The 26,625-nt window shown below is 40.9% G+C and overlaps 1 protein-coding gene across 6 annotated transcripts in view; it reads right to left on the bottom strand.

The window, feature by feature from the left end:
* Positions 1 to 542: 542 nt before the first annotated feature.
* Positions 543 to 26,625, bottom strand: part of LOC123577162 (SEC23 interacting protein) — a 43,660-nt gene continuing 17,577 nt past the window's right edge. For 4 of the 6 annotated variants that reach the window (XM_045439136.1, XM_045439139.1, XM_045439141.1 and 1 more), the window contains exons 9-19: positions 25,812 to 26,020; positions 25,117 to 25,235; positions 24,427 to 24,579; positions 23,036 to 23,131; positions 18,202 to 18,399; positions 12,868 to 13,023; positions 12,348 to 12,450; positions 10,675 to 10,860; positions 9,844 to 10,006; positions 9,020 to 9,121; positions 543 to 1,668 (exon numbers count right to left, since the gene is read on the bottom strand). In XM_045439136.1, the coding sequence (XP_045295092.1) occupies positions 9,040 to 9,121; positions 9,844 to 10,006; positions 10,675 to 10,860; positions 12,348 to 12,450; positions 12,868 to 13,023; positions 18,202 to 18,399; positions 23,036 to 23,131; positions 24,427 to 24,579; positions 25,117 to 25,235; positions 25,812 to 26,020 (1,465 nt within the window). In that variant the 3' untranslated portion in view covers positions 543 to 1,668; positions 9,020 to 9,039. Of the gene's footprint in view, positions 1,687 to 9,019; positions 9,122 to 9,843; positions 10,007 to 10,674; positions 10,861 to 12,347; positions 12,451 to 12,867; positions 13,024 to 18,201; positions 18,400 to 23,035; positions 23,132 to 24,426; positions 24,580 to 25,116; positions 25,236 to 25,811; positions 26,021 to 26,625 lie in introns of all 6 variants that reach the window. The other 2 variants (XM_045439137.1, XM_045439138.1) reach the window with 2 other exon arrangements.

Below are 26,625 nucleotides of genomic sequence, written 5' to 3'. Positions count from 1 at the left end.
AAATCCGGATACGTATTTCAAGTGTTAAAATCTCAAAATTCCTGAAACTCAGCTGGTACACTATTCTTTGCACACTGGTTCAGGTGTTTCTTCTTTGCACAAGACTCAAAAGACATAGGCAGACGAAACCACTTGTCAATTGAAAATTCAAACTGGATTTTGTTTAGTATCCATAAACAACCCTCATTTTTCTTTATGTCGTCAGTTTGGGGAAGATAAGTGGCTATTAAGTGAAAAACAATAGTACTAGGTGTAGAGAAATGAAGGCCAAAACGGAGTCAGGGAAACTGTGTTCCAGCCCCGGTCTGCAGTCAGAGAAAGGCACTTAGCGTTGTGTCCTCAGCCGGAGAATGAGGTTGGTTGGAATGAACACATGTTGCCCGAGATCACTTCAGCTCTAAAGTTGTTCTGTCCTAATTCTATTATTAGGAGTAAATGCTAGGAACAAACCACATACAGCACGTACTCACGATGAAAAGGAAATGAATGCAGGAATAGTCACAGGAACATTTTTAAGAAAGACGAGAAATACAGACGTATGCTGCTTTTTAAAAATGCCATTACTGTTTTATTCACACTAGTTAGAATATATACACAAAAAAATGTGTATCATATGTTGCTTTCAAAAAATTCTATGTTCCATGAGAACTATGTAAACAGTGTAAAATGTTTCTATCGCATAACAAAAGAAGAAAAATCGGCATTCCCATGTAGTATTAGGAAAATATTTAAGATAATTTGATTTTAAAGTCATAGTAAAACAAAGTGAAATATTACAGAACAGTCTTTCCAGGAAGTAGATCTACAGTCTAGAAGCAATACATTTCATACTCTGAAATACTTTGGTATACGTGAAATTAATACAAAGCAAAAAAAACGAACAAAAAAAACCCACCCCAAAACCTAAAAAGTCTACTTTGGTTCTCATATTAACTGAAAGTTTAGCAATGAGGCGACTGCACAGCTCCTCAGATGACAAAACGGAAAACCTCTCAATTTGCTCCCCACACCCCTGCGAGCGGACGCGGATGTGCCCGGAGGACACTTCACAGGACCTCTGGAGCATCTCACTTCTTTCTACAAGTACGCTCTCAGCGAGAGCCTGAAAGGCTTCAAAAAACCTCAGATTCAACTCGGAATATAAGTGCTCTTGGTTACTTCCTCTTAGACACCAATGACCCCTCATTAAAGCAGCTCGAAACTACAAGTCACATTGAAGGTAGAATATAAATTTTTGGAAAGTCGTATTACTATAGTTTCTCAAGAAGTCCATACTTGAATAAAAGAACATACTACGTTAATTTAAAAAATGCAAGTTTAATGGCCCATTGACAATAGGTTTTTAAGAAACAGAAATAACCATCTGCATGCTACAAATATTTCTTCATTGATATCACGCATTACTCTGACAGCTGTACAACTAAACTGATCTGAGGAATTTTTAATTGCATCATTTTTCAAATTACGTTTTCTTATCTATACTGTCCACATGTGGTACTGATTTTCTCCATTGTCGTTTTGTTCTGTACGTTTTCTTTGAAACGACTTCCTGCATGTGAGAAATTCTGAGCAAACGCTGATGAACCACTTTTCTGTCATCCATCACGGGAGCAAACTGGGAATGTCTTCTGAGGGTTTTCTCAGCAATGCAATTTCTTGCCCGACTTTCTGGAAAGACAAGAAAGCCTTTAGAAGAAAAAGAAAATGCCTGGTGAACTTCACAAAGTTACAGTAATAACACACTAATGCACTGTTATTCCTTCCTGAAGTAAAAGATATACTGTCAAGTGCCTCCGAAGAACACAGCCCGTGAGCACAAGGCCTCGGGCCTTCCACGGGGGTGGACGTGAGGCGAGGAGCGTTCACTGAGAGTAGCCAGCATGGTAGCTCTCCAGAACAAAACACGTATGGAAAATAAGAGAGAAAGTTTCTGTCAGATTCATGAGAGGCTTTTTAAAGAACAATTCTTTTTCTATTTTTATTTTTTTAATTTGAGAGAGCGTTCATGAGCAGGGGGGGAGCAGAGAGAGAGAGAGAGAGAGAGAGAGAGACGGAGGGAGAGAGAATCCCAAGCAGGCTCCACACTGTCAGCAAGAGCCCAATGCGGGGCTCAAACTCACGAACCGGAAGAGCATGACCTGAGCCAAAATCAAGAGCCGGACACTCAGCCAACTGGGCCATCCAGGAGCCCCTTAAAGAATACTTCTAAAAAGGACTAAAGGAGAAAAACATAAGATTATTCAATAAAACTGACCGAAGCTTACATGAACCAAGTAGAGAAGAACTGTTCATATTCTCAATTATCGTATACTATTACAACAGCCTCAGGAACCAAAGTTCTGGCCCAAATTTTACAACCAAGTGTAAGGAGAAGTAAAACAATGAGCAGTGAAAAATTCTGTATGAAATGAGAAAGGTTCTTAGTTTTTCATGCTAGCTTTTGCTTTCTTTTGGGGAAAGACACTGTCAGGGGAACTTGGGTCATTTCAAAAGTCATTTGCGACAACAGCCAAGACCGTCGTATACTCAGAACTTGCACCGCCAGACAGCAAAATCTTTGTTACAGTCACTAAAACACCGTATTTCACGGTGTGAGACACCATCGATTGTGAGATGTACCATCATTTCAGGCACCCATCTTAGGCAAAGAAAAAAAGATGTTCAGGATACAGACTCTAAAAGGAGACAGAGACCATCACAAAAAGTGGGGACACGGAATGGCCACCGCCTCAATGAGGGGTAAAAAGAATAACCCTTCCTCTACAAAGGACGGCCAAGAAGTCTGCACGCCTCTTCCTTGATGATGGGAAGAAGGGAAAAGATATTCCTTGGTATGTGAACTGGTCCCCCAGCCCTGCCAGCCCACAAATTTTGTGTCTGAATTCATACTAGCAGCATCGTCCAAAAACCTGAAGCAGAGAAATTAGCTTAAGCAGGCTCAGGTTGGTAGTGCCCCACCCAGTAACTGGGAGAAAATAATGCAACCCCTTTTGGCAAGAAGTCAACTACCATCCAGGCAACACCTGATTAGAAGATGCAGTCCGGGGGCACTTGGGTGGCTCAGCCAGTTGAGTGCTGACTCCAGCTCAAGTCATAATCTCACGGTTGGTGAGTTCAAGCCCCACATCGGGCTCTGTGCTGACCGCTCAGAGCCTGGAGCCTGCTTCGGATCCTGTGTCTTCCTCTCCCCCTACCCCTCCCCTGCTCGTGCTCTCTCTCTCTGTCCCTCTCAAAAATAAATAAACATAAAAAAAAAAAAAAGAAGATGCAGTCCAAACGTAAAGATAAAATGTGGAAAATATACGACTTGCAATCAGTAAAATATGGTAGACAGATGAATAAGTCAATAGAAGAAATGTCAAAAAACCTAGAAAACAAAGACTGGGTACAATTATCCTGATGAGCACTAACCTATGTATGGAAGTGGTGAGTCACTATATTGTACACCTGAAGCTAATATAACACTGTATGTTAACGACACTGAATTAAAAAAAAATTTAAATCAATTTTCTTGGGGTGCCTGGGTAGCTCAATCGGTTAAGTGTCCGACTCTTGGTTTCAGCTCAGGTCATGATCTCACAGTTTCATGGGTTCGAGCCCCATGTCGTGCTCTGTGCTGGCAACCCAGAGCCTGCTTGGGATTCTCTCTCTCCCTGTCTCTCTGCCCCTTCCTCACTTGTGCTCTCTCTCAAAGTAAATGAATAAACTTAAATAAATAAATTTTTTAAAAGCAATTTTCTCATCAAAAAAAGAAAACAATACTGGGCATATAATAAAAATGTCAAACAAGAACTTATCATAGAAACATCAAATCAATGACAAAAGGATGCATTTTAATATATGGCATGGGCAAAACAACTAAGAAAAAAGTTAAATCCCTCTATTCTTCTAAAATATGTCTTTCTAACCTATAAAGTTAAATTAAAACACTATATAAAAAAAAAATTAAACGTAATTATTGAAATGGTAAGTAATCTCAAATGACTGGCTTATGTATTTTTAAAACATATTCTCTACCCATCCAAACCCCCAAAATCCAAAGCATAAGCAAAAATAAAAGGCCAATGTCAAACTGGAAAAAAACTCTGCAGTGACAAAATGTTATTATCCTTAAATATTATAATATAAATCATTAAGAAACAAAAATATCCAGAGAAATACACATAGGTTAAGACTAGACAACTGACAAAAAATACAAATGGGCACCTAAATATACCAAAAATGTTCCATTTCACTAATAATGGAAATATAAACTAAAACAATTATAACAATTTATGCTATCAAATAGGCAAAATTTTTAAAAATAGTAATACCCAGTGTTGGCAAGGGTACAGGAAAACCAGCACTTTTATACTGATGGTAAACATGAAAACCAAGAAACCTTTCTGAAATGCAATTTAGCGATAGGTAGTATAGATCAAAATCCTTTTATTTTGGTTGTTTTTATTTAAGAGAGAGAGAGAGGGAGGGAGAGGGAGAGAATCCAAAGCAGGCCCCACATTCAGCACAGAGCCCAACAAAGGGCTTGATCCCACAATCCTGGGATCATGACCCGAGCTGAAATTAAGAGTCGGATGCTCCAATGAGTCACCCAAGCACACCAAATTCCTTTAAAATGTGCAATACTCTTTTTTTTTTTTTCAACGTTTATTTATTTTTGGGACAGAGAGAGACAGAGCATGAATGGGGGAGGGGCAGAGAGAGAGGGAGACACAGAATCGGAAACAGGCTCCAGGCTCTGAGCCATCCGCCCAGAACCTGACGCAGGGCTCGAACTCCCGGACCGCGAGATCGTGACCTGGCTGAAGTCGGACGCTTAACCAACCAAGCCACCCGGGCGCCCCATAAAATGTGCAATACTCTTAAATCCAACAATGCTACATGTAGGAATTTATCCCAGATATGTGCAAAAAGCATATGCAACTACATGTCAGAATTATTTATAATAAAGTTGGAAAACATCTAAACACTCGACAATAGTACATAAATTAAGTATTTTAATAAATAACAGAACTATAAAATGGAATACAATGCAACTCTTACATACTATGAACAGTAAAGCCTTCTTTATACTAGTAAAAGATCAGAATGACCTAAATGCCTATTAACAAGGAGCTGGTTTAAAAAACTATAGTGTAGGGGTGCCTGGGTGGCTCAGTTGGTCAAGCATCTGACTTCAGCTCAGGTGGTGATCTCACAGTTCGTGAGTTCAAGCCCTGTGTCAGGCTCTACGCTGACAGCTCAGAACCTGGAGCCTGCTTCAGATTGTGTCTCCCTCTCTCTTTGCCCCTCCCTCCCTCCCTCTCTCTCTCTCTCTCTCTCTCTCCCTCTCTCTCTCTCTCTCTCAAAAATAAACATTAAAAAAATTTTTTAATTAAAAAAAAAAAAACACAGGGGCGCCTGGGTGGCTTGGTCGGTTAAGCGTCCGACTTCGGCTCAGGTCATGATCTCACGGTCTGTGGGTTCGAGCCCCGCGTCGGGCTCTGTGCTGACAGCTCAGAGCCTGGAGCCTGTTTCAGATTCTGTGTCTCCCTCTCTCTCTGCCCCTCCCCTGTTCATGCTCTCTCTCTCTCTCTCTCTCTCTCAAAAATAAACATTAAAAAATTTTTTTGATTAAAAAAAAAAACACATAGTGTAGCAGTCAATAGAATAGCACACAATCATTACAAAGAATGAGGCAGCTCTTATGTTGTAATATATATACTTCTCTCTGCCTGAAATGAGCTTTCCCCAGATACCCGCCTTGCTCACTTGCTCCAATGACATTGTATCAGTGAGACTGTCCCTCACCATCTGATACAGAATAGCAACGAGTCCCATCCCAAATGCACTCCCTCTCCCCCTGACCCTGCTGCTCTAGTTTTTACCATCTGGCACACTTCAATTGTTTATTTACTGTCCGTCCTCCCCCAGACGAAAGAAGATCCCTGAAGGCACCACCAATGTCACCACCTATCTGCATCAGTGTCCACACTCCTCTCCTTCATCTGGCACTGGGAAAGATGCATCCCTGTTCTTTTCCTAAGGCTAAACGCTTCACTTGACCTAGGCCCCTTCCTGCACTGCCTTTGCAAGTATTTCCTCCACAATTATCCCCTTTTGCTCCTGTCTTATCATTTTCTCCCCCCAGCACTGGGTCGTTCTCAGTAGCAAACATACCTTAATATCATAAAATGTCCCCCCATCTTATTTCTATTCCTTCACAGCAGAACTCTTTCCTATCTGATCCCTTACTTCTCCTCAACCCACTTTACCTCTGCCATGGTGTTAACAAGGTTACCAGTGAAGTTCTACGCCCTCCTCGAGCCTCAAGCACACGGCCAAGTCTTGGCCCTCCTCCTTCTTGACCTCTGTGTCAGCAGCCCTGGACACCACTGACCACTCTCTCTTGAAGCAATCTTCTCTCAGCTTCTCTGAGATCGTAAACCCCCAAATTTTCTTTCACTTCTATGGCTCCTCCTTCTCCACCAGACCTCTTCTCTTCTCCACCTACTCACTCCAAAGTGATCCCATCCAGTTTCTGGCTTCAAACGGCCAAGTATATGCTGATGAATGATTTTAAGGTTATTACCTTAAGCTCAAACTTTCTTCTGGGCTTCAGGCCATCAGCTTCACAACATCATCAACTACTGACTTAACACAACAGAACTACGGATTCCTCGTCCCCACCCCCACCCCCACCCAAGAGCCTGCTCTGTCCATAAGCCTTCCCAGGAAAGGTACACCATCCACCCAGCTGCTCACCTCAAAATCCTAAGAGTCATCCTCAACTTCATTCCTTCCCCGCTTACCATGAATTCCTCTGGAAGTCCTGGACTTCCCTCCCTCCACAACAGATCTGCCCTCAGCCATCTGTCACCATCCCTATCACTAGAGCCCTCGTCAGTCACCACTAGCCTCTTCACAACTCCCCCTTCCACCATTCTTGCCCGGCAGTCTGCCCTCCACCCAGCACCGAGAGCATTCCTTCTACAGCCTAAGCCAAGTCATGTCACTCCGCCCATTAAAGCCTTCCATGTTTCCATTATACTCAGAGTAAAATGCAAAGGCCTTACCAGCGACCTCATCGCCAGGCCCGCCCACCTCTCTGACTCCTCTCCTCTTTTATTACCACCAGCCACAATGATCTGCTTGCTGTCCCTCAAACGTGACACGTCTGTTCCCATCTCGTGACCTTAGAAGGAAGCTGCCCTTCCTTCTGTTTCTTCTCCCCAAATCCTCAGATGTCCACCTCCTTCTCATCTTTCAAATTTCAAACCCAATGTCATCATCGCCAGCAAGGCCTTTCCCAGTAGCTACCCATCACTTGCCACGTCTTCCTATTTTCTCTCTCCACAAAACCTACCAATATCTGGAATGTACTTGTGGGGAAAGCACAGGTTTACTACTGCTCTCCTCCCAGGAGAAGGGAAGTTCTTTAAAGGTGAGAAGGCTATCTTATTATCCATTTATCCACAGCATGAAAACTGGTGCCTGGCACACAATAAGTACTGAATAAATATTTGTCAACCAAAGGACAGACCATTTTATAACTGAAAATCTGAACTGGGGTAGCTTTTGACATCACCTCCAGTTTATTTTAGTACTATAGTATCAGAAATGGTGAGAACTGGTAAAACTATATCAAGAGCCTGATTGCAAAATGGCTTTTTTAAACCTCTTACCTACTCTGTTGACTAAGACTCCCTAATATATATTAGGGAATGCTCTAAATGTGCATTAATGGGAAACTGGCTAAATAAGACGGAGTACAGCCACACAAGAGGTTACTATGCGGCCACTAAAGAGAATGAAAAAGATACCAGCCAACATAAAATACAAGCTGCACAAGTGAGAAGGTTGATGGAAACCATCAAGTAGCACAATACGTTCAATGAGATCCCTTTGTTTCCACGTGCACACATACCAGCCTGGATATACACAGGGCGATCCCTCGAGGGCAATCCTGAAAGTGGTTACCTCTCCAGAATAAGGTGGAGGCTGAACTTTACATTTATTATTAGAAAGATACAAAGTGCCAGGAACTACTTTTGACTTCACAGTTTAGAGCTCACCACTTGTATTTCATGCTTTGAAGGGCTTCAAAATTTCGAGCTATTTAAAAAACACACCTCTTTTTTGTAAATGATGCAACATCTAGTGAGGAAGAGGAGGGGTCGGGGTCTCAGGAGAACCGTCAGGAACGCAGGCTGGCTTGTTCTTCATAGGTTTAACCCCCTTCTCTACCCCTTCCCTCTATAAGGACTGGGGCGCATAAAGCATTGCTTTTATAACCCTCCATGAAGTTTGGGGTTGGAGGAGACACGGGACATGTGGTACAGGCTTAGTCAATAGCAAATTCATTAGTGAATTTGCTTTCCTAATTAAAAGGAATAGATATAACGGGACAATCCTTTCCCTCGTATTCATGTCTCAAATGTACACATGATGCCTGGAACCACAGGACCCGTCTTGTAATTGTGGAGTAAGAGCCGAGGCGCAGATGAAAAGATGCCAACAGTGTGGATGTCCAGTGACTTTACCCAACAAATGACACAAAAAAAACAAACCTCTCTTCATTTAAGGTACAGTGAGCTGCGTTCTGCTACCTACAACCAAAACAACTCCTAACTGATATTCTTGGGAATGTCTCATTGAAAGAAATTGAAAACAAAAGAACTCAAATTTGATGTGGAATTAGAAAACTGTTAACACATCAGAAATGTAGACTGCAAACCAATTCCCCTCTTTAAGGTCTCTATTCTGAATTTTTCAAAAAAAGGAAAAAAAAAAAAACTACTAGGAAGAAACAGAAAAAAGAGAAAATTATAGTCAACATCAACTCCATAAAAAAGACTTCAGAGAGGTGCCCGGCTGGCTCAGTCCAAGTGGAACACGTGACTCTTGATCGCGGGGTCATGGGTTCTAGTCCCACACTAGGCACAGAGATTACATTAAACAAACAAACAAAAAACAAAAACTAAAAAAGACTTCAGAATGAAACATTCACAATGTATACGCATAATAAAGATAAACTCACAGAGTGAAACTGAAGTCCAATCAATGCTGGGGCTGTTCTGGACTAATGTTCATTGTTCGATAAATTTCTTTAAGTAACAGCAGGGCAGTATCTTCAGATTCCCTATCACAAAGAAAAGAACATTTTTACTTAACAGACCATGAGGAGAAATTAACCTCTATGCATAAAGGTGAAAAATGCAACTTTTGTTCTAGTCAACCTACCTAAGAAAGGCAAATGAAAATAAAGTAGTGTAGCCTTAAAGCTGCCCTTAAAAACTGGATGGATACCGACCAGCTACAAAACAGCTGGGCCGAGGGGCGCCTGGGTGGCGCAGTCGGTTAAGCGTCCGACTTCAGCCAGGTCACGATCTCGCGGTCCGTGAGTTCGAGCCCCACGTCAGGCTCTGGGCTGATGGCTCAGAGCCTGGAGCCTGTTTCCGATTCTGTGTCTCCCTCTCTCTCTGCCCTTCCCCGTTCATGCTCTGTCTCTCTCTGTCCCAAAAATAAATAAACGTTGAAAAAAAAAATTAAAAAAAAAAAAAAAAAACAGCTGGGCCGCAATATGAAAGGGTGGCTTTTCAAAGTCCCCACGGCTCTCATTCTGTGAAAGGTATCCCTACAGAAACAGTGTGCAAGTACCAAAGGCCTGTGGTCAAAGTCAGATGACACACTGCCATCTTGTGGACAACAAACTAAAGGGGGAAAATACTGATTCTGAATACACGGCCGCTGAAATTAATATTCCATCCCAAGTGATAAATCCGCAAAAGAGTCTCCCTAAAACTACTGTATGTGCTAGCACCTAAAGGCCACGGGAATGTTATCAAAGAAGAAGACACTTACCAATAGCATAAATGACTCTGAAGAGCGAAAAGATATTCATTAAAACTCTCTATTGGCTTTTCTTGAAGAACGTAGTCAATTCGACGGCCTCCGTTTAGCATTCCCACCTTTCCTAAGTAGTCCTCATCCTTGGAAAAATCTGGACTTTCAACAATCTTTTCTGCTAGAATTTAAACCATTTCAATATCAAAGTCAATCACTTAATCATTATCCTTTGACTTTAGCTGACTTTCTGGGCTCAAGAGAATATCGCTTGCCACACGTAGCAACCTGGGGAGCTACCAGGCTCCCTTCCCATTCCTCCAAAGAGCCGGGGGAAGGAAGAGGGGCTGGTTACCCGAGAGAGAGGAGAAAGAGCCAACGAGCTGACAGCAGTTTTGAAGAAAAGGGGTGAGAGAGTTGCAGAAAGAAAGGAAACAGAATTAGAATCTGAAAGAGTCAAAAAACATCACGGCACAATGACCTGACTATGCAGGTAAAGTCTACAACATAATGACACAGTTCAACAACAGCAAGATAACTTCTCACAGCGAGCAGGCCTTTAACATGCCTGAATACGAGCTTAGCTCTCAACTCTGACATGCCATTCTGGCCTTAGGAGTTTCGACAAAAATTTAAGATTGCAGAGTAAAAAAGTCCAGCAACTATCAGGCGAAACTCCAGGAAAAGGCCGACATGCATTCTGAAGCAGTTTATCAGAACAGATTTTCCTTTGTAGGAAGAACATTTTAACAAAAGAGATTAGAATGGAAAGGCCTCATTGAACAATTCGTAAGTATTATGTTTACAAACGACATTTGTACTAGAAAATGCCTCAAAGGTTAAATTTACCTTCAACGACTTGTTTTTCTTCTTCTTCTTTGATCTGATTGGCCACCTTTTCCAGTTCTTCCTGAAGCTGAGCTGAAGAGGTGTGAGCGCGGGCAAACTCGTTCAACGTCTGCCAAGCGCTTTTCAGGGAGCTGATGAAGCCCTGCTTCAAATCAGATCCCATACGAGAGAGACTGTCTTTCAACTCTAAAGAGATTAAGACGACATATCAAGTGAATTAGGCACTGGGTAAAATTCTGTACCATGAAAATTAAAACAAAAGTTAACACCGTCCTCAGACAGGTTAAGACCCCCTCAAGGCCTTAAACGCCAACCACTCGGGAGTTTCTCAGCCAAGAACTTTCAACATATAAAAATGTTTTGAGGAGTCTTACTCTGTCATTTTTTTAACAACTAAAGCTAATCCAGCTAAAATGTATACACTTCCTCTCTCCAAAAAAGAAAAGAAAAGAAGAGAAAAGAAAAGAGTTCAAATACCATAAAAATTCACGTGCTTTTTTTTTTTTTTTACCATAAGTTAGAAGGAAAAAAATAGACCCATAAGATTTAAAAGATGACTGCTTTTCTAATCTGTAATGGTAAAATGGTTTTGAGAATTTGAGATTCTGACATAACCACAATTTAACTTCTTTAAAAATGAAAAAACTCCTGCCCCTTCAACCTTTTCTACTTCAGTCTAATAAATCCTATTTGAACTCAAGGTATTTGAGTATCAAATTTCTCATTTTAAGTCCAAAAGAGTTAAATACATTTTTATTTATTTTTTACTGTTTATTTATTTTGAGAGAGAGAGAGAGAGCAAGTGAGTGCAAGTGGAGGAGGGGCAGAGAGAGAGAAAGAGAGAGAATCCCAAGCAGGCTCCATGCTGTCAGCACAGAGGTAGATGCGGGGCTCGAACTCACAAGCCTCAAGATCATGACCTGAGCCAAAATCAAGAGTCAGACAGACACTTACCCAACAGAGCCACCCAAGTGCCACAAAAAAGAGGTAAAATGTTTTTTAAAAGCATGATGTAAGCAAAAAAAAAAAAAAAAAGGAAAGGAAACCCCCACTTTCAAATAAAAAGGCATGATCACTTTTCTCGCTCTTCTGCGCTACACTCCCATCCTTTCCACCCAGATCTTTAAACCTATGAGTAATATACACCCTTAACTGGCATAAGAGAAACCTAAACCCCACTTGGAATTATTATCGATCCACTATGTTTAATGAACATTTTTAAAGGGAAAAGTTTATCCTGTTAGCAAGGACATCACAGCTCACTTAACTTAGCATAGGGTTTATTTCCTGATTGTTGGTCCTTAGTTCGTGTTACTCGGCTTCCCAACTCCAAAAATTATGACCAAATTCTATCAAAATCTATGCGTCTCATCATTTTATTACCAACTTCCCCCATTCCTAAGTACCTCAACCATTAGAACGCCATTTCAAGGAAAAAGTCAACAAGGAGAAGCAACGCATTCAAAACCTTTCTTCACAGTTCCTCTGAATGTTCTAATAAATGGGTTCTAAACACAGCAGGCATTTCAATAACACTAATTCCATCAAGAAAGAACTTAGTGTTAAAATTTTCATAATTCAATTACAAATGACAGGAAACACCTAATTCATTAGGACTGACAGATTCCAAAATGACAAGAAGGAAACAAGTTTTTACAGTATTTGCTTTTTACCTAAATGAAGTCTTTTTCTGCCTTTGTGATGGGGAATGAGAACTGCTTTCAGGTCCAAATCTGGAACAATCATAGGCTCTAATCTATACGCCACTGGATCAAGCTGTAAAGGGAAGAATTGGAAATTCAGGAAAAGCTGTTTTATCTTGAGTTACGTATCTCAGTTGGGCGACCAAACGGATAACCAGCAAACCAGAGATTTTGATTTTTTCCCCCAGGTTATTCTGGTATATTACCAGTATAATTATACTGGTAATTATGAGGAGACTTCCACGTTTGTGGGTAAAATTACTTTGCAAGCAAAACAACAGAAATATTTCCTTGAACAAAGGCTCTCTGGTAGAGAAGTTTATTGGAAAGCATCAGACTGTTCTCTATTAGGACAGAGAGCTGAGCTGTATGTACCTCAAAATCAGAGTTAGTTCCTAAGAAATAAGGATCTGAGAAGCTATTAGGATGATCGTGTTTCTATGTGGGTGTTTCATCTTCTCCAAAATAAAAAGTAATTCAATTCACTCACTGGATGATAAATATTGAAGAATCCTTTACAGGTGGGAAGCCTGTAGTTCTCATCTATCCTATCCACTCCTCGAACAGTGAGAAACATACCAATTGGAGATCCCAAGGCAAAGAAAATCTCTGGTTCAAAGTCTAATGAGTTGTAAACAACAGAAACCTAGGGAGAATCAAAAATAATGAAAGATCATCATTCCAATGGCATATAATAGAAAATTCACAAGTTCAAGCTGGAACTGCACTTAGTTAAAATCACCTCAACATAGATGATGCCATTCTGGGTGCGGCTTGTGAGGCTTATAATCACTGTCACAGCTATTTTAAAAGGGACTAAAAACTCTCTCTTTAAAATCTTCACAGGCTTCTCCATCTTCTGTCTATATTTCTCCTTGTTGTACAGCATAGTATGTGCAGTACACAGTAAGCATTCTATTTACTTTGGTTATAAATTACCCTTAAAACTGCAGACTCTAGCTTCAAACCGCCTGGGTTTGAATCCTGGCTCCACGCCTCACTATGTGACCTTGGGCAAGTTTCTTAACCTCTCTTGCCTTAGCCTGTTTCCTCACCTATAAAATGGGGATCATAACAATGCCAAACTGATAATGGGGTTAAAAAATCAAGAACCTAATCCACATGAAGGGCTAAGCACAGGGCCTGGCGTTCACCAACTGCTACTTCTATTCCAGCCACCATCTTTGTTTGTTCAAGCAAGTTGCTTTCCATTAGGAAAACGATGTGCCCCCAAAGAGCTGTTTTGGGACAGCTTGCATGTAGTGTTGCAGCCCACTGAGAACTGTCGAGATTAAGAAAAAGCACCTACATTGGTGACACTCTACAGTTTACAAAGCTCTTCTGTTTGCTGCTCAGTGGCAGGATACAGGCCTTTGTCACCCGAGTGCCCTGAGAACGAAGAACAATCCCCACGTGCACGACAGAGGCCCACTGAAAGGGATGTAGGCAAGATGATCATGCCACCCCTTGGATGAAGATGTCACTTCTCGGATGAAGACGGTTAAGCTCAGACAGGTGGCACCACTCACCCGAGAGCACTCAGCCGGGGTGGCAGAACGAGGACTTCTCATTCCCACTCCGATGCACCCTCGACTACACTAGGCTGCCCCTTCCAACAAAATGTGGACTGCACACACCTTGGCTTGTCCTTATATGTGCAAATTCAATGGTTTCTGCTACTGATGAGGGCCACACAGGATGTGCTCCCAAGATTACCCACTTCCCCCAGCTCCAGACAAGAAAAAAAGAAGAAAATCCAAAGCTAAAAGGAAAAACACCAACCAGAAAAGGTTTTTACCACACAGATGACAAAGACCAAATACCCTTAATATACAGAAACTCTTCGATATCTGTGAAGGGAAAAAGAACTCAGCAGGAAAGTAGGTAAAATCAGCACTTCTACAAAGAAATCATGCCAAACAGACCTACGAGCCAACAGCTAACTTGTCTAGTGCTCAGAAACACAGCGAGGCGCCATTGTCCCCACAAGGTTATCAGATCAATGAAATACTAGAAAGAAAGTAAAAGTCCTCTGTTTTCACGAAACAGTTATTTCTTCAGAAGAAAGAGACCAAAGTGACAGCACTGACTATCCGTAAAGGAGCCATGTGCAAAGGGTAGCACCAGTGTCAGTGAGGAGACCGGACGGGGGTCAATGCTATAAACTGCTAGCCAGAGTACAAACCGGCACAGCCTTTTCAGGGGCAAGTAGACAGAACTACCAGAATTTTGTGTGTGCGTTCTTGGGCCCAGCTATCCCACTTGTACTTATTTAGCTAAAGGAAATAACGAAGAATGTGCACGCAAAATTGGTTTTAAAGTGTTTATCACTGGGTGGCTCAGTCGATTAACCATCTGACTTCGACTCAGGTTATGATCTCAAGGTTGGTGAGTTCGAGCCCTGCATGGGGCTCGCTGCCATCGGCATGGAGCCCGCTTCGGATCCTCTGTCTCCCTCTCTCTCTGTCTCTCCCAGGCTCACTCTCCCTCTCTCAAAAATAAATATTAAAAAAAAAAAAAAAAAGCGTTCATCACCGGATTACTTAAAAAGGTGGAACACCAGAAACTGCCTACATGTCCGATGTTATGGGTGAACTGTGTCCCCCACAAGATACATAGCACTTCCTCAGACCTTATTTGGAAATAGGGTCTTTACAGCGGTAATCAAGTTATAATAAGGTACTCAGGTGGGCCCTAATCCAACATGACTGGTGTTACTATAAAAAGGGGAAATCTGGACAAAGAGACAGACACATAGAGGATTCAGACACAGAAGGAGCCATGTGAAAACAGACGCCTGGAGAGCTACATCTATAAGCCCAGGAGCCCCTGGAGGGCCGCCAGAAGCTGGATGAGGCAGGAAGGGTTCTTCCCCGGAGGTTTCAAAGGGAGCGTGTCCTGCTGACACCTCGCTAGACTTCCAGCCTCTAGAACGGAGACAATAAGTTTCCGTTGTTTAAAGCCACCCAGCGTGCGATAGATACTTTGTCACGGCGGCCCGAGCAAGCTAATACATCCGGTAACAAGTAAGTGACAAAATAAATCATTATCTTTCCAAACAGTAATACAAGGCAGTCATTAAAAATGACAGAAATATTTAGACATGGGAATATGTTCATAATATAGTGTTTGAAAATAGCAGTAGAATGTTTTGGTAAAACACTATGTAGTATTTTCCCATTTTTATTAAAGCATATATATATAAATATATGCTTAAATAAAAGTCTAGAAGGGCTTGTTCAAACACTTCACAGTGGTTAGTTCTGGCTAAGGAGAATATGATGTTATTTCTTTTCTCTTGCTTAAGCAGAGTTTCTTGGCTTTCCGGCAACAAGCCTGCACACAGGCTATTGTCCACACTGCCCCATAGGCCTTTGGGTAACAGACCCTACTTGCCCACATTGGCCCACCCCCCACAGAGGTGGCATGTAACTTGGGCTGGGTGAATCAACTTGTGCCCCATTCCCCAGGCAGTATGAATTGGCCAAAATGGACTTATAACCCAAACTAGGTCAAGTAAATTTTCCTAACTGGACCAACCAGGGGAGATTCCTTTTCCTCTGTGGTCATAAAGCTATAAGGAAAGGAACATACAGTCAATGACACCCATGAGCCCAGGTTCATGGAGAAGGCCAACTACCAGGGAAGGGCATGCAGTGAGCGTCCTGGTCACAGGGAGTCCCTGGTTCCACAAATCTTCTGTGCTCTGATCCTTCACAGTTAAATGAGGAAATACCTGCCCTTCATTTGCTAAAGTATGCTCAAGTTTGCTCATGTTTAAAAAGAAAGACATTTTAGAGGCGCGTGGGTGGCTCAGTAGGTTAAGCATCCAACTCTAGATTTCCTCAGGTCATGATATCACGGCTCATGGGTTCGAGCCCCCACATCAGGCTCCACACTGACAGTGCAAAGCCTGCTTAGGATTCTCTCTCTCATTCTCTCTGACCCTCCCGCATTCTTGCTCTCAAAATAAATAAATAAACTTAAAAAATAATAATAAAGGGTTCCTGGGTGGTTCAGTCAGTTAAGTGTCCAACTTTGGCTCAGGTCATGATCTCACAGTTTCTTGAGTTCAAGCCCCACGTTGGGCTCCACACTAATAGTGCGGAGCCTGCTTGAGGTTCTCTGTCTCCTTCTCTCTCTCTGCCCCTTCCCCATGTGAACTGTCTCTCTCAAAGTAAATGAATAAACAGGGGACCTGGGTGGCTCAGTCGGTTAAGCATCCAACTTCGGCTCAGGTCATGCTCTCACAGCTTATGGGTTCGAGCCCCATGTCAGGCTCTGTGCTGATAGCTCAGAGCCTGGAGCCTGCTTGGGATTCTGTGTCTTTCTCTCTGCCCCTCCCTCGCTCACGTTCTGTCTCTCTCTGACTCTCAAAAATAAATAATAATAAATAAGTAAACTTAATAATAGTAATAAGTAAAAAGAAAGACATTTCAAAAAATGCAATCTTTATCAGTGGATTGGGTTAAAACCTTGAATAGACTGTAATAAACACCTTGTTCCCTTTTCTGCCTTCTTTAAATCAGTCATGAATTCCTTTATGATAAGGAACCTTAGAGACCCAACTATAAATACACTCAAAAATACAATGTCTATAAAGATTTTAATACTCCCAAGCCACTGAGATACAAGTATAGTAAAGTATACTATTAAATGAAGCACCACTGACTCCTTGGTTTTTATAGAAATTTTCTGGGAAAAAAAAAAAAAAGAAATTTTTTCTCCAAGGGAAGAACTGTGAATACTAAAAACTGTAAGTCAAGTGAATGCAGCAAGTTTCTCTCACAGGAATCTAAGGATATATTTGTCTCCCCTCATCCAAGGGGATACACTCCAAGACCCCCAGTGGATGCCTGAAACCTCAGATAATCTGGTACGCTATATACCACGTCTTTGCCTACATACCTGCCTACATACATACCTACGACAGTTTAATTTATAAATTAGGTACAGTAAGACATTAACAATGACAATAAAATGGAACAATTGCAACAATATACTATGATAAAAGTTATGTGAACGTAGTGTGTCTCTTTTGAAATATCTTCTTGCACTGCACTCAGCCTCTTCTTGTGATGATATGAGATGATAAAAGGTCTACGTGATGAGATGAGGTGGGGGGAATGACGTAGGCATGTGATGTAATGTTAGGCTACTGCTGACCCTCTGACCATGTATGTCAGAAGGAGGATCATTTGCTTCCAGGTCACAGTCGACCTTGAGTCACTGAAAACTGCAGGTAACTGGCGTCTACTGTGTTCAGAACATAATTTTCTTTCTAAGTACTGCCACTCTGTTGCTGATGGCTATGAGAGACTAATACTATAAAATATAAAGTACTGCTACAAAATAATGGAAAAACTGAAATGAAAACAATTTCAAAAGTAGTAACTTTCAGTACACAATCCCTTATTTGGAACATTTCCATGAAAGAAGCATACAATCCTACTGAATGCAAATCAGTTTTCTCCATCGCCCCCCATAAATGTTGAATTTTTAAAGAATTTAAAGCCAACTCGGGGCGCCTGGGTGGCTCAGTCGGTTAAGCGGCCAACTTCGGCTCAGGTCATGATCTCGCGGTCCGTGAGTTCGAGCCCCACGTCGGGCTCTGTGCTGACAGCTCGGAGCCTGGAGCCTGTTTCAGATTCTGTGTCTCCCTCTCTCTGACCCTCCCCCGTTCATGCTCTGTCTCTCCTCGTCTCAAAAATAAATAAAACGTTAAAAAAAAAAAAAATTAAAAAAGAATTTAAAGCCAACTCAAATAAAAAAGATACACGATTCCAATATAAAATTTGCAGCCCTAATCAACATATAAACTTACCTGTCCAGTGCCAACTTCAAAAGATTCATAATCAACATGCACAGAAGATACATAAGCACCAACTGGAAGTTTCCTCTTGGACTCATTAGATTCTGAGGGGAGAGAAGCCGTCTCTTTAGCTTTCTGAGCACTTTCCTCTTGCCCTTTTGTCGAAGCAGCCATCACTGCCTTCTTTTCTGATGCTGCTTTTTTCTGTTCCTGTGAAACACCAACAATTCATAACATAACCTTGAGGAAAAGTTCAGTTAATCAGCTATCACGATGGAACACGTTATGTTGATAGTAAGGAATCCTCAGTCATTTCTTAGGCAGTGTGGTGATTAGAGAAATGTCCTTTTTAGAGACACACACTAAATATTTAGGGAAGAAACACCAGGATTTCTACAATTTACTTTAAAATTCTTAAGAAAAAAGGGGCACCTGGGTGGCTCAGCTGGTTGAGCATCCGACTTTGGCTCAGGTCATGATCTCACGGTTCGTGAGTTCGAGCCCCGCATCGGCTCTGTGCTGACAGCTCAGAGCCTGAAGCCTACTTCAGATTCTGTGTCTCCCTCTCTCTGCCCCTTCCCTACTTTCTCTCTCTCTCTCTCTCTCTCTCTCTCTCTCCCAAAAATAAATAAACATAAATAAATAAAATGCTTAAGAAAAAAATGACTAAGAGACTAAGAAAAACAGCAAAACAGCAACAGTTAAATCTAAATACTGGCTATCATTATACTATTCACTCTACTTTTCTTTTTTTTTTTAATATATGAAATTTATTGTCAAATTGGTTTCCATACAACACCCAGTGCTCATCCCAAAAGATGCCCTCTTCAATGCCCATCACCTACCCTCCCCTCCCTTCCACTCCCCATCAACCCTCAGTTTGTTCTCAGTTTTTAAGAGTCTCTTATGCTTTGGCTCTCTCCCACTCTAACCTCTTTTTTTTTTCCTTCCCCTCCCCCATGGGTTTCTGTTAAGTTTCTCAGGATCCACACACTCACTCTACTTTTCCATAGAACTTAGATTTTTAATAAAAACTGCCAACTTCTTCCTTTATGGTCTCAACTTTAGACAGATTAAAGTACCATATAATTGTAAAATACATACTTCCCATAAAGATATGAATTTGGGGAGAAATTTCTTCATTCAACATGTTTACACCCATCATGTCTACATGGAGCCACTGACCAATTTTCCTCAAAACCATTTTGGGAAGAATGGACGAGCACCCTACAGCTAGAGTCACACAATGGAAAAACTACTCAGAGATAAAAAGGAATGAACTGCAAATGTTGCAACAACTGGATGAATCTGAAAAACATGATTGTGAGTAAAAGAAACCAGATACAAGAATATATGATGCTGATTCCATTTATGTGAACTTGAAGAGCCAGCAAAACTCCACAATGATGGAAACCAAAGTAGTAATCGTATGGCAGGAGGAGTGGACTACAAAGAAGCATGAGAGAACTATCTGATGGCAGAAATGTTCTAACTCCCATCTTAGGTGGTGATTACACAGATGCAAAAACGCTCAAAACTTCCTGCGCTGAACAGAAGACCCACGTATTTCCATGAGTAAGGAAGTAACCAAAGCGTTAGGAGCCTCTGTGGAACAGGTGTGCCTCCGCAGTAATGAGATCAAGTCCACTCACACTGGTTTGTGAGCGCAGCCTGACACAGCAGCCCGACAGAGTCAGAGGAACGTGAGCAGCTGCCACGGGTGGACTGGCCTGTTCACCACAAGCCCACATCTCAGCGGCCCTCGCTCGCCAGGCTGCACACGATTGCCTAAGTCTCTGCTTAAAAGGGCGCCTCAACAAAACAGCTGGCCAACCGATCTTGTCTATTAAGGGCTTCCAAACACCAGGAAATCGGGAATCAAGTCTAATTGGTTAATTCTTAAGCAAAAAGAGAATACAGAACTCTCTGCCAGCCTTCTTTTCCATTTCCCAACACACCCCCATCATCTCTCACTGAGTCACTGAATAATCACAATGACTGCTCTGAGATGTGTAACAGCCCCTCACTGCCCCACTGCCCGACAGCAGGGGTTCGCGAACCGCGTCCCCTCAGAAACTGGAGCAAGAGGTTTACGGGGGCTATATGAAACTATGGCCCAATTCACACACACACAAATTTTTTTAATGAAATCAATCCAATTTAAAAATGGGCAGCAGATTTAAATAGACATTTTCCCCTAGAAGACACACATACACATGGCAAACAGGTACACGAAAACATGTTCCCCATCACTCATCATCAGAGGAATGCAAATCCAACGCACAATGAGGTATCACCTAACAACTGTTAGAATGGCTATCGTCAACAACGGCAAGAGATAACTAGTGTTGGAAATAACGTGGAGAAAAGGGAAAGCTTGTGCACTGTTCATGGCAATGTTACCTGGCGTAGCCACTACAGAAAACAGTATGGAAGTTCCCACCAAAATTAAAAGTAGATATACTATATGATATCTAGAGGGATAACTAAATCAAACAAAATCACGGTCTCGAAAAGACATCTTCTAACCCCATGTTCATTACAGCATTTTTTACACAACAGCCAATATATGAAAGCAACCTAAGTGTCCACTGATGGATGAATGAATAATGTTTTGGTGGGTGTGTGTATAAATCTGTGTGTGTGTGTCTGTGTGTGTGTATATACACGTAGGAATATTATCTATCAACAAAAAAGAAAGGAATCTTACCACTTGCAACATGGATGGACCTTGAGGGCATTATGACAGGTGAAATAAGAAAGAGAAACACAAATGCTATACGATCTCACTTAAGTGTGGAATCTAAAAATCAACAAACTTATAAAACTTGAGAACCATTTGGTGTAGCCAGAGATAAGGGCTGGAGGGTACGAGAAATGGGTAAAGGGGGTTAAAAAGTACAATCTTCCAGGTATAGCATTTAAAAAAACTTTTTTAACCAAGCTGATAATAGAATTGTTTCAATTTTAAGCTGACCTCCAATTTTTTTTCCTTTAGCCCTCCATATCAGCCAGTAGGCCCTAGCCAATAGCAAAAGAAAGCAAATGTTAATGGCAAAACCAGGAAGGAATCAAAATGTTAAAAACTCATTTATTACAGACACATTGCTCATGGCTGAAATCTTATAATGTGGTTTATAGTACATATTTTTAAACTTTAACATTTCTAAAATAAAAATTAAACTTCAGACTAAACAGATGATTTGATACTAAGTCGTAATTTATGACAGAACTAATAAGCAGGAGAGTATTTCATGGTATTTCTTTAAAAGCACCATGACTTTTATGGCACCTAGGTGGCTCAGTTGGTTACACATCCAACTCTCGATTTTGGCTCAGGTCATGATCTCCTGGTTTTTGAGATCAAGCCCCGTGTCGGGCTCTGCACTGACAGCTTGGACCCTGCTTAGGAGTCTCTCTCCCTCCCTCTCTGCCCCTCCCCCTGCTCACATACATATGCACTCTCCCTCTCTCTCAAAATCAATAAATAAACTTTAAAAAAAAAAAAAAGTACCATGACTTTCATGGCCATAAAAACATGCTTGAGAACCACTCCCTTATAAAAGAAAATCCAAACTCCAACACCTGCCATTCCCGCCTCCAGGAACCTTTGTCCTACAGTATTCCCAATTCACCTGTTTCAGCCCCAGGAAAACACAAGCCCACTCCTGGAAAGCCATCTCCCCTAATCCTCTCTCTCCTTCAAGCTCAAGCATCAGCATTTGGAGGAGTCTTCTCTCCCCATTCCCAGCCCCTTCTCCCCAGGCCAGAAATACCACCCCTCCCCTGGCTGACAGCACAGACGACGCTCTGTTCCAGGACCGATGCATCATTTGTGGTCAAATCTCTGCCCCTAACTAGACACATAACCTTGTTCGTCTCCAAATTCCAAATACCGAGCATGGTGCCTGACCCAAAAGATATTCATAAGATGCCGAATAACTCAACTACACAAGCTAATCGTAACAAATCAGTTCTATGACTTTATAGTCCTATTGCGTATAAAGTGACGTATGTGAAGTTCCAAACACGTGACACAAATAGAAGAACCACAGAAATTCAAAAGATGGAAGGATCAACATAGACCATGATAACAACAATAAAAATAAAGTAGCCACCCTAAGTGCTAATTTCTCTAAGTATTGAGAAAATCTGTCAAATTAATTTAATAAATGAAAATTAAACAAGCGAGTTTTTTCCCAGTTGTTCTATTTCTTTCTGCATGCTTTTTAGTTGTGGCTTTGTTTTGTATTGTTAAGAATTTTTGCTTTTTGGTTGTTACTAATTTAATGAGATTTTAGTGGTCTGTTCTTGTTTCTTTAGATGGTGAGGCCTGAGAAGGGAGAACATGAGCTAACATTTACTGGGGGCAGAGCCGACACGTATGACTTCATCCTCACTGCAGCTCTATAAGGAAGGTAGCATCATTCACATTTTAGAAATGAGGGAAACAAAGGATCCGAAAAGTGAAGCAAATTGCTCATGAGTAAGTAGCTAATAAGTAGTTGAACTGGGAACTAGGGTGACCAATCCATCTTCCTGTCCAGGGCCTACCCAGTGTTTGCACCAGGAAATCCCCAAATACCAATTTTAAAACTGCGAGTCCTTTGGCCTGGGAATTCTCTCAGTTCCAGGAAAATCAGGATGGTCAGTTACCCTAACTAGGACTGAAATTCAGCTCTGGCTGCCTCCAAAGTCTGGGCCTCCGGCAACATGACTGTGCCCTCGGGCAGGGAGCACACCCGCTGGCCTAACCATACCAGTATCAACACAAACTTCCAAAATACAAAGGAGCTAGTCAAAGATGGGTTTGGGTTTCTATTTTTAGGGCGGAAATCAACTTTACCAGTTTAACCGCTTTCTGTTTTACAAAGTTAGCTATCTTCTTTCTGGGTCCAAGGGGTATGCCCATCTCCTTCAGGTCATCAACTGTGCACATAAGCTTTAAAAGGAAACAGATAAGCACATTAGTTAATTGGTCTAATGACAGATGAGCTGTAACTGAAATAAGGAAATGATAACAAGAACCCATATCACTAAAAGCAATCTAAGATCCAGTCGGTTTTTTAAAAGTCCATTTGTTTTTAAATCATGGATTAATTTAGGTTGTAAAATCTGGGGCCTCCACATCTAAACCATTCTATTTATTTTTGGCTGAAAATACATGCGTGTTGTACAAAATTCAAAAGCTACAGTCGAGCAGACAATGAAGTCTCTCCCCTCCCCTCCTGTCCTCACCACCCCTCTCAGCAGCCACTGCTGACAATCTGCTCTCCTTCCAGAGACACCTTCTGTATATACAACACCTATGTGGTTTTCCTTGTATGTGTAGCCTGCTATACAAACAGGACTAAACTGTGCGCTTTTCTCATAACATACCTTAGGAATCACTTCACACCAGTATTTCTGACACTACCTTATTTATTCCACAGCTGCAGGGTATTCCATTGTGTGCATGCACCATTAATTATTTCACTGGTGCCCTACTGGTGGACATGGAAGGTGTTTCTGAGGTTTTGCTATTATAAACAGTGCTGCAGTGAATACCCTTGTAGAAATTCTCGTGTAGGGGCGCCTGGGTGGCTCAGTCGGTTACGTGTCCAACTTCGGCTCAAATCATGATCTCACCATTGTCAGTTCGAGCCCCAAGCCCCACATTGGGCTCTGTGCTGACAGCCCAGAGCCTGGAGCCTGCTTCCGATTCTGTGTCTCCCACTCTCTCTCTGTCCCTCCCCTGCTTATGATCTTTCAAAAATGAACATTAAAATATATATATGTATATATATATATATATATATATATATATATATATATATAATAGTTTTTTTTAAAAATTCTTCTGTAAACACTTTTTTTTCTTCACTTATTTTCCTACTGTGTTGATGGGCTTTGTGGAACTATTTTGTAGGAGCTTTAAATAATAAGGAAATAAACTCTTTGCCCAGAAAGGATGTTCCAAATATTCTTCTTAATCTATTGCTGGCCGTTAGATGTTGTTTAGGGCATCTCCTGCTATGCAATCTTTCTCTTATGGCTTCTGGGTTTTGTGTCCTACTTAGAAGCATTCCCAGATTATACTAAAAAACAAACAAAACTCCCGCCTTCCATTTTTTAAACATGTAAGTTTCTGCCTTATCTGAAATGTATTATGACGTAAGAATGTTCAAACCATTCTTAATGTGTGATCTTACAGGAAAAACAATTTCAAACAGAAACGAACGAAACTATCATCGGTACCAGAGATTCCATGTCAATCTTTTCCTTTTCAAAAGTGCTAACATATTCAGAGAGGCTAAGTGCTTCCAGAGTTTCTTGCAAACTTAGGACTTCTTCATTTTCAACATCAAGGTCACAAGACTCATCCAAAGTCAGCTTTGACTCTTCAGGCATCTTAAAAAAAAAAAAAAAGTCAAGGGAATGTTACAAAGCTCAGAAAAACTTCCACAAAATGTCTCCTGACCTACAGAAAATCTTAAACAATTTTGCTCCACAAAGAAATCCATTTTAGGTAGTTTATCTTCCAAAGTTTGAATATTCTGAAAAAGAATATAAATTTAATAAGTCATTCTCACTCCCATTTTCTACAGTAATTTGCTTAACATTTTTTAAAATCCTAAACCTTCTTTCACATTTAAGTTTATAATCCAGAAGAAAGAAAAGTGAGAAACTCCAACAAGCTACATGATCCTATCATACTTATATTATAAACTTCAGGATAATTTGATTTATAAAAACATTTCAGGAGCACCTGGCTGGCTCAGTCAGAAGACTCATATGACTCTTGATTTCAGGATTGCGAGTTCAAGCCCCACGTTGGGTGTAGAGATTGCTTAAATAAACTTTAAAAAAAATGTTTTTCCAGGAAAGTTCAGACTTTAACAAACTGTTCAGCTTCACTTCTAAATCTGAATGTTAGTCAGGCCATACCTGCTTTTCCTGAAAATGTGGCTGCTTCACAACTCCATTAGCAACAGCAAAAGGCCCAGGAGACTTTGACAAATTCAAATCTTTTTGATTAGATAGGATGTCAAATAATATTAAAGAACCTAGAAAAAAAATTGCATTTTGCTTTATAATGTACTAATAATTTTGTAACACTAATTATCATTTTTTTTACAAAGTCCCTAGACAGAAGTCATACAAAGTTAAATGTCATTCAAGATCTGATCATCAATATCATTGTTTTACCAAATAGCAAAATAAACTAAAATACAAAGCATTCCTAGGTAATTGAAAAGCAAAAGCAGAATCTAACTAGACTCACCGCATTCATGTCTACCCTTTATAAAACTTAAAACCTGGGGCACCTGGGTGGCTCAATCGATTGAGCATCTGACTTTAGCTCAGGTCACAATCTAATGGTTCGTGGGTTTGAGCCTTGCGTTGGGCTCTGTGCAGACAGCTCAGGGCCTGTAGCCTGCTTCGGATTCTGTGTCTCCCACTGTCTCTGTTCCTCCCCCACTCACACTCTGTCTCTCTCTCAAAAATAAACATTAAAAAAAGAATTAAAAAAAAATTAAAACCTGTAATTCTAAATCTCACACTAACACTGTCACCCTCTCTAAAAGCAGTGAGGACTCAACAAAAATCATGTTTAAAATGTGGATATTTGACAGTTTTACCTAAACTATGACCAGCAACAGAGACTCCTCCTTTAAAGTCTGGATTCCGACTCATAAAAAGTGCATGTAGACGGTTGATCTCCATGCTCACTTTTTCCACAATCGTCTGACAGTAGGTGGGGCTATTGTAAAATAAAATATCTAGCAAGGTTTCATTGGTAAAGTGACGAAACCGACCAATACTTGGTAAGGTGATTTTCTTAATATTCCTGTTTAAAGAGAAGAAAAAGTATATTCAGTCAGTAGCCACCTTAAATCTATATATTTTTTAAAGTTTAGATCCTGATTTCTAAATACACAATGAGTAAAGGAATCCCATAGGCTCATTATGAGCTGATTCTGTAGACAGTTATTATAAATGAATCAAGATAAAGCAAAAATTATGTGTGCCTATAGCTATACTATGACTTTGGAGCTTCATGAAGAGTTATTACATAAAAGAACGCCTACGTAAAAACTTAAATTTTATTTTTAAAGATGAAAGACTACTCTTCCATTTTTCTTCCAATTAAGTGGAAATGAGGACACCTGACAAAAACTGCAGCGGAAAGGACAACCGGGAATATAACAAAGAATCAGAAAGCAGCTTCATGCACTGAAAAATCTTTCCTGATTTGAGAATGGAGGTAGCCAAGTTCATGAACATCCACATGGAGAGAAAACATCCTCATAATAGGGCCTGCCTGGAATAACATATGGAATAACACAGAATGCCGTTTGTAGAATTAGTTTTATTAAACTACGTGCCTTGAAACATTATGATGTTCACTAAAACCCAGACATGTTATTAGCCCTGTGCCCCAGCAGAAATGTT

This window comes from Leopardus geoffroyi, chromosome D2 (genome assembly GCF_018350155.1).
Source record: "Leopardus geoffroyi isolate Oge1 chromosome D2, O.geoffroyi_Oge1_pat1.0, whole genome shotgun sequence".
Lineage (NCBI taxonomy): Eukaryota > Metazoa > Chordata > Mammalia > Carnivora > Felidae > Leopardus > Leopardus geoffroyi.
Note: the sequence above shows the minus strand (reverse complement) of the source record. Positions and strands in the feature narration are given on the sequence as shown.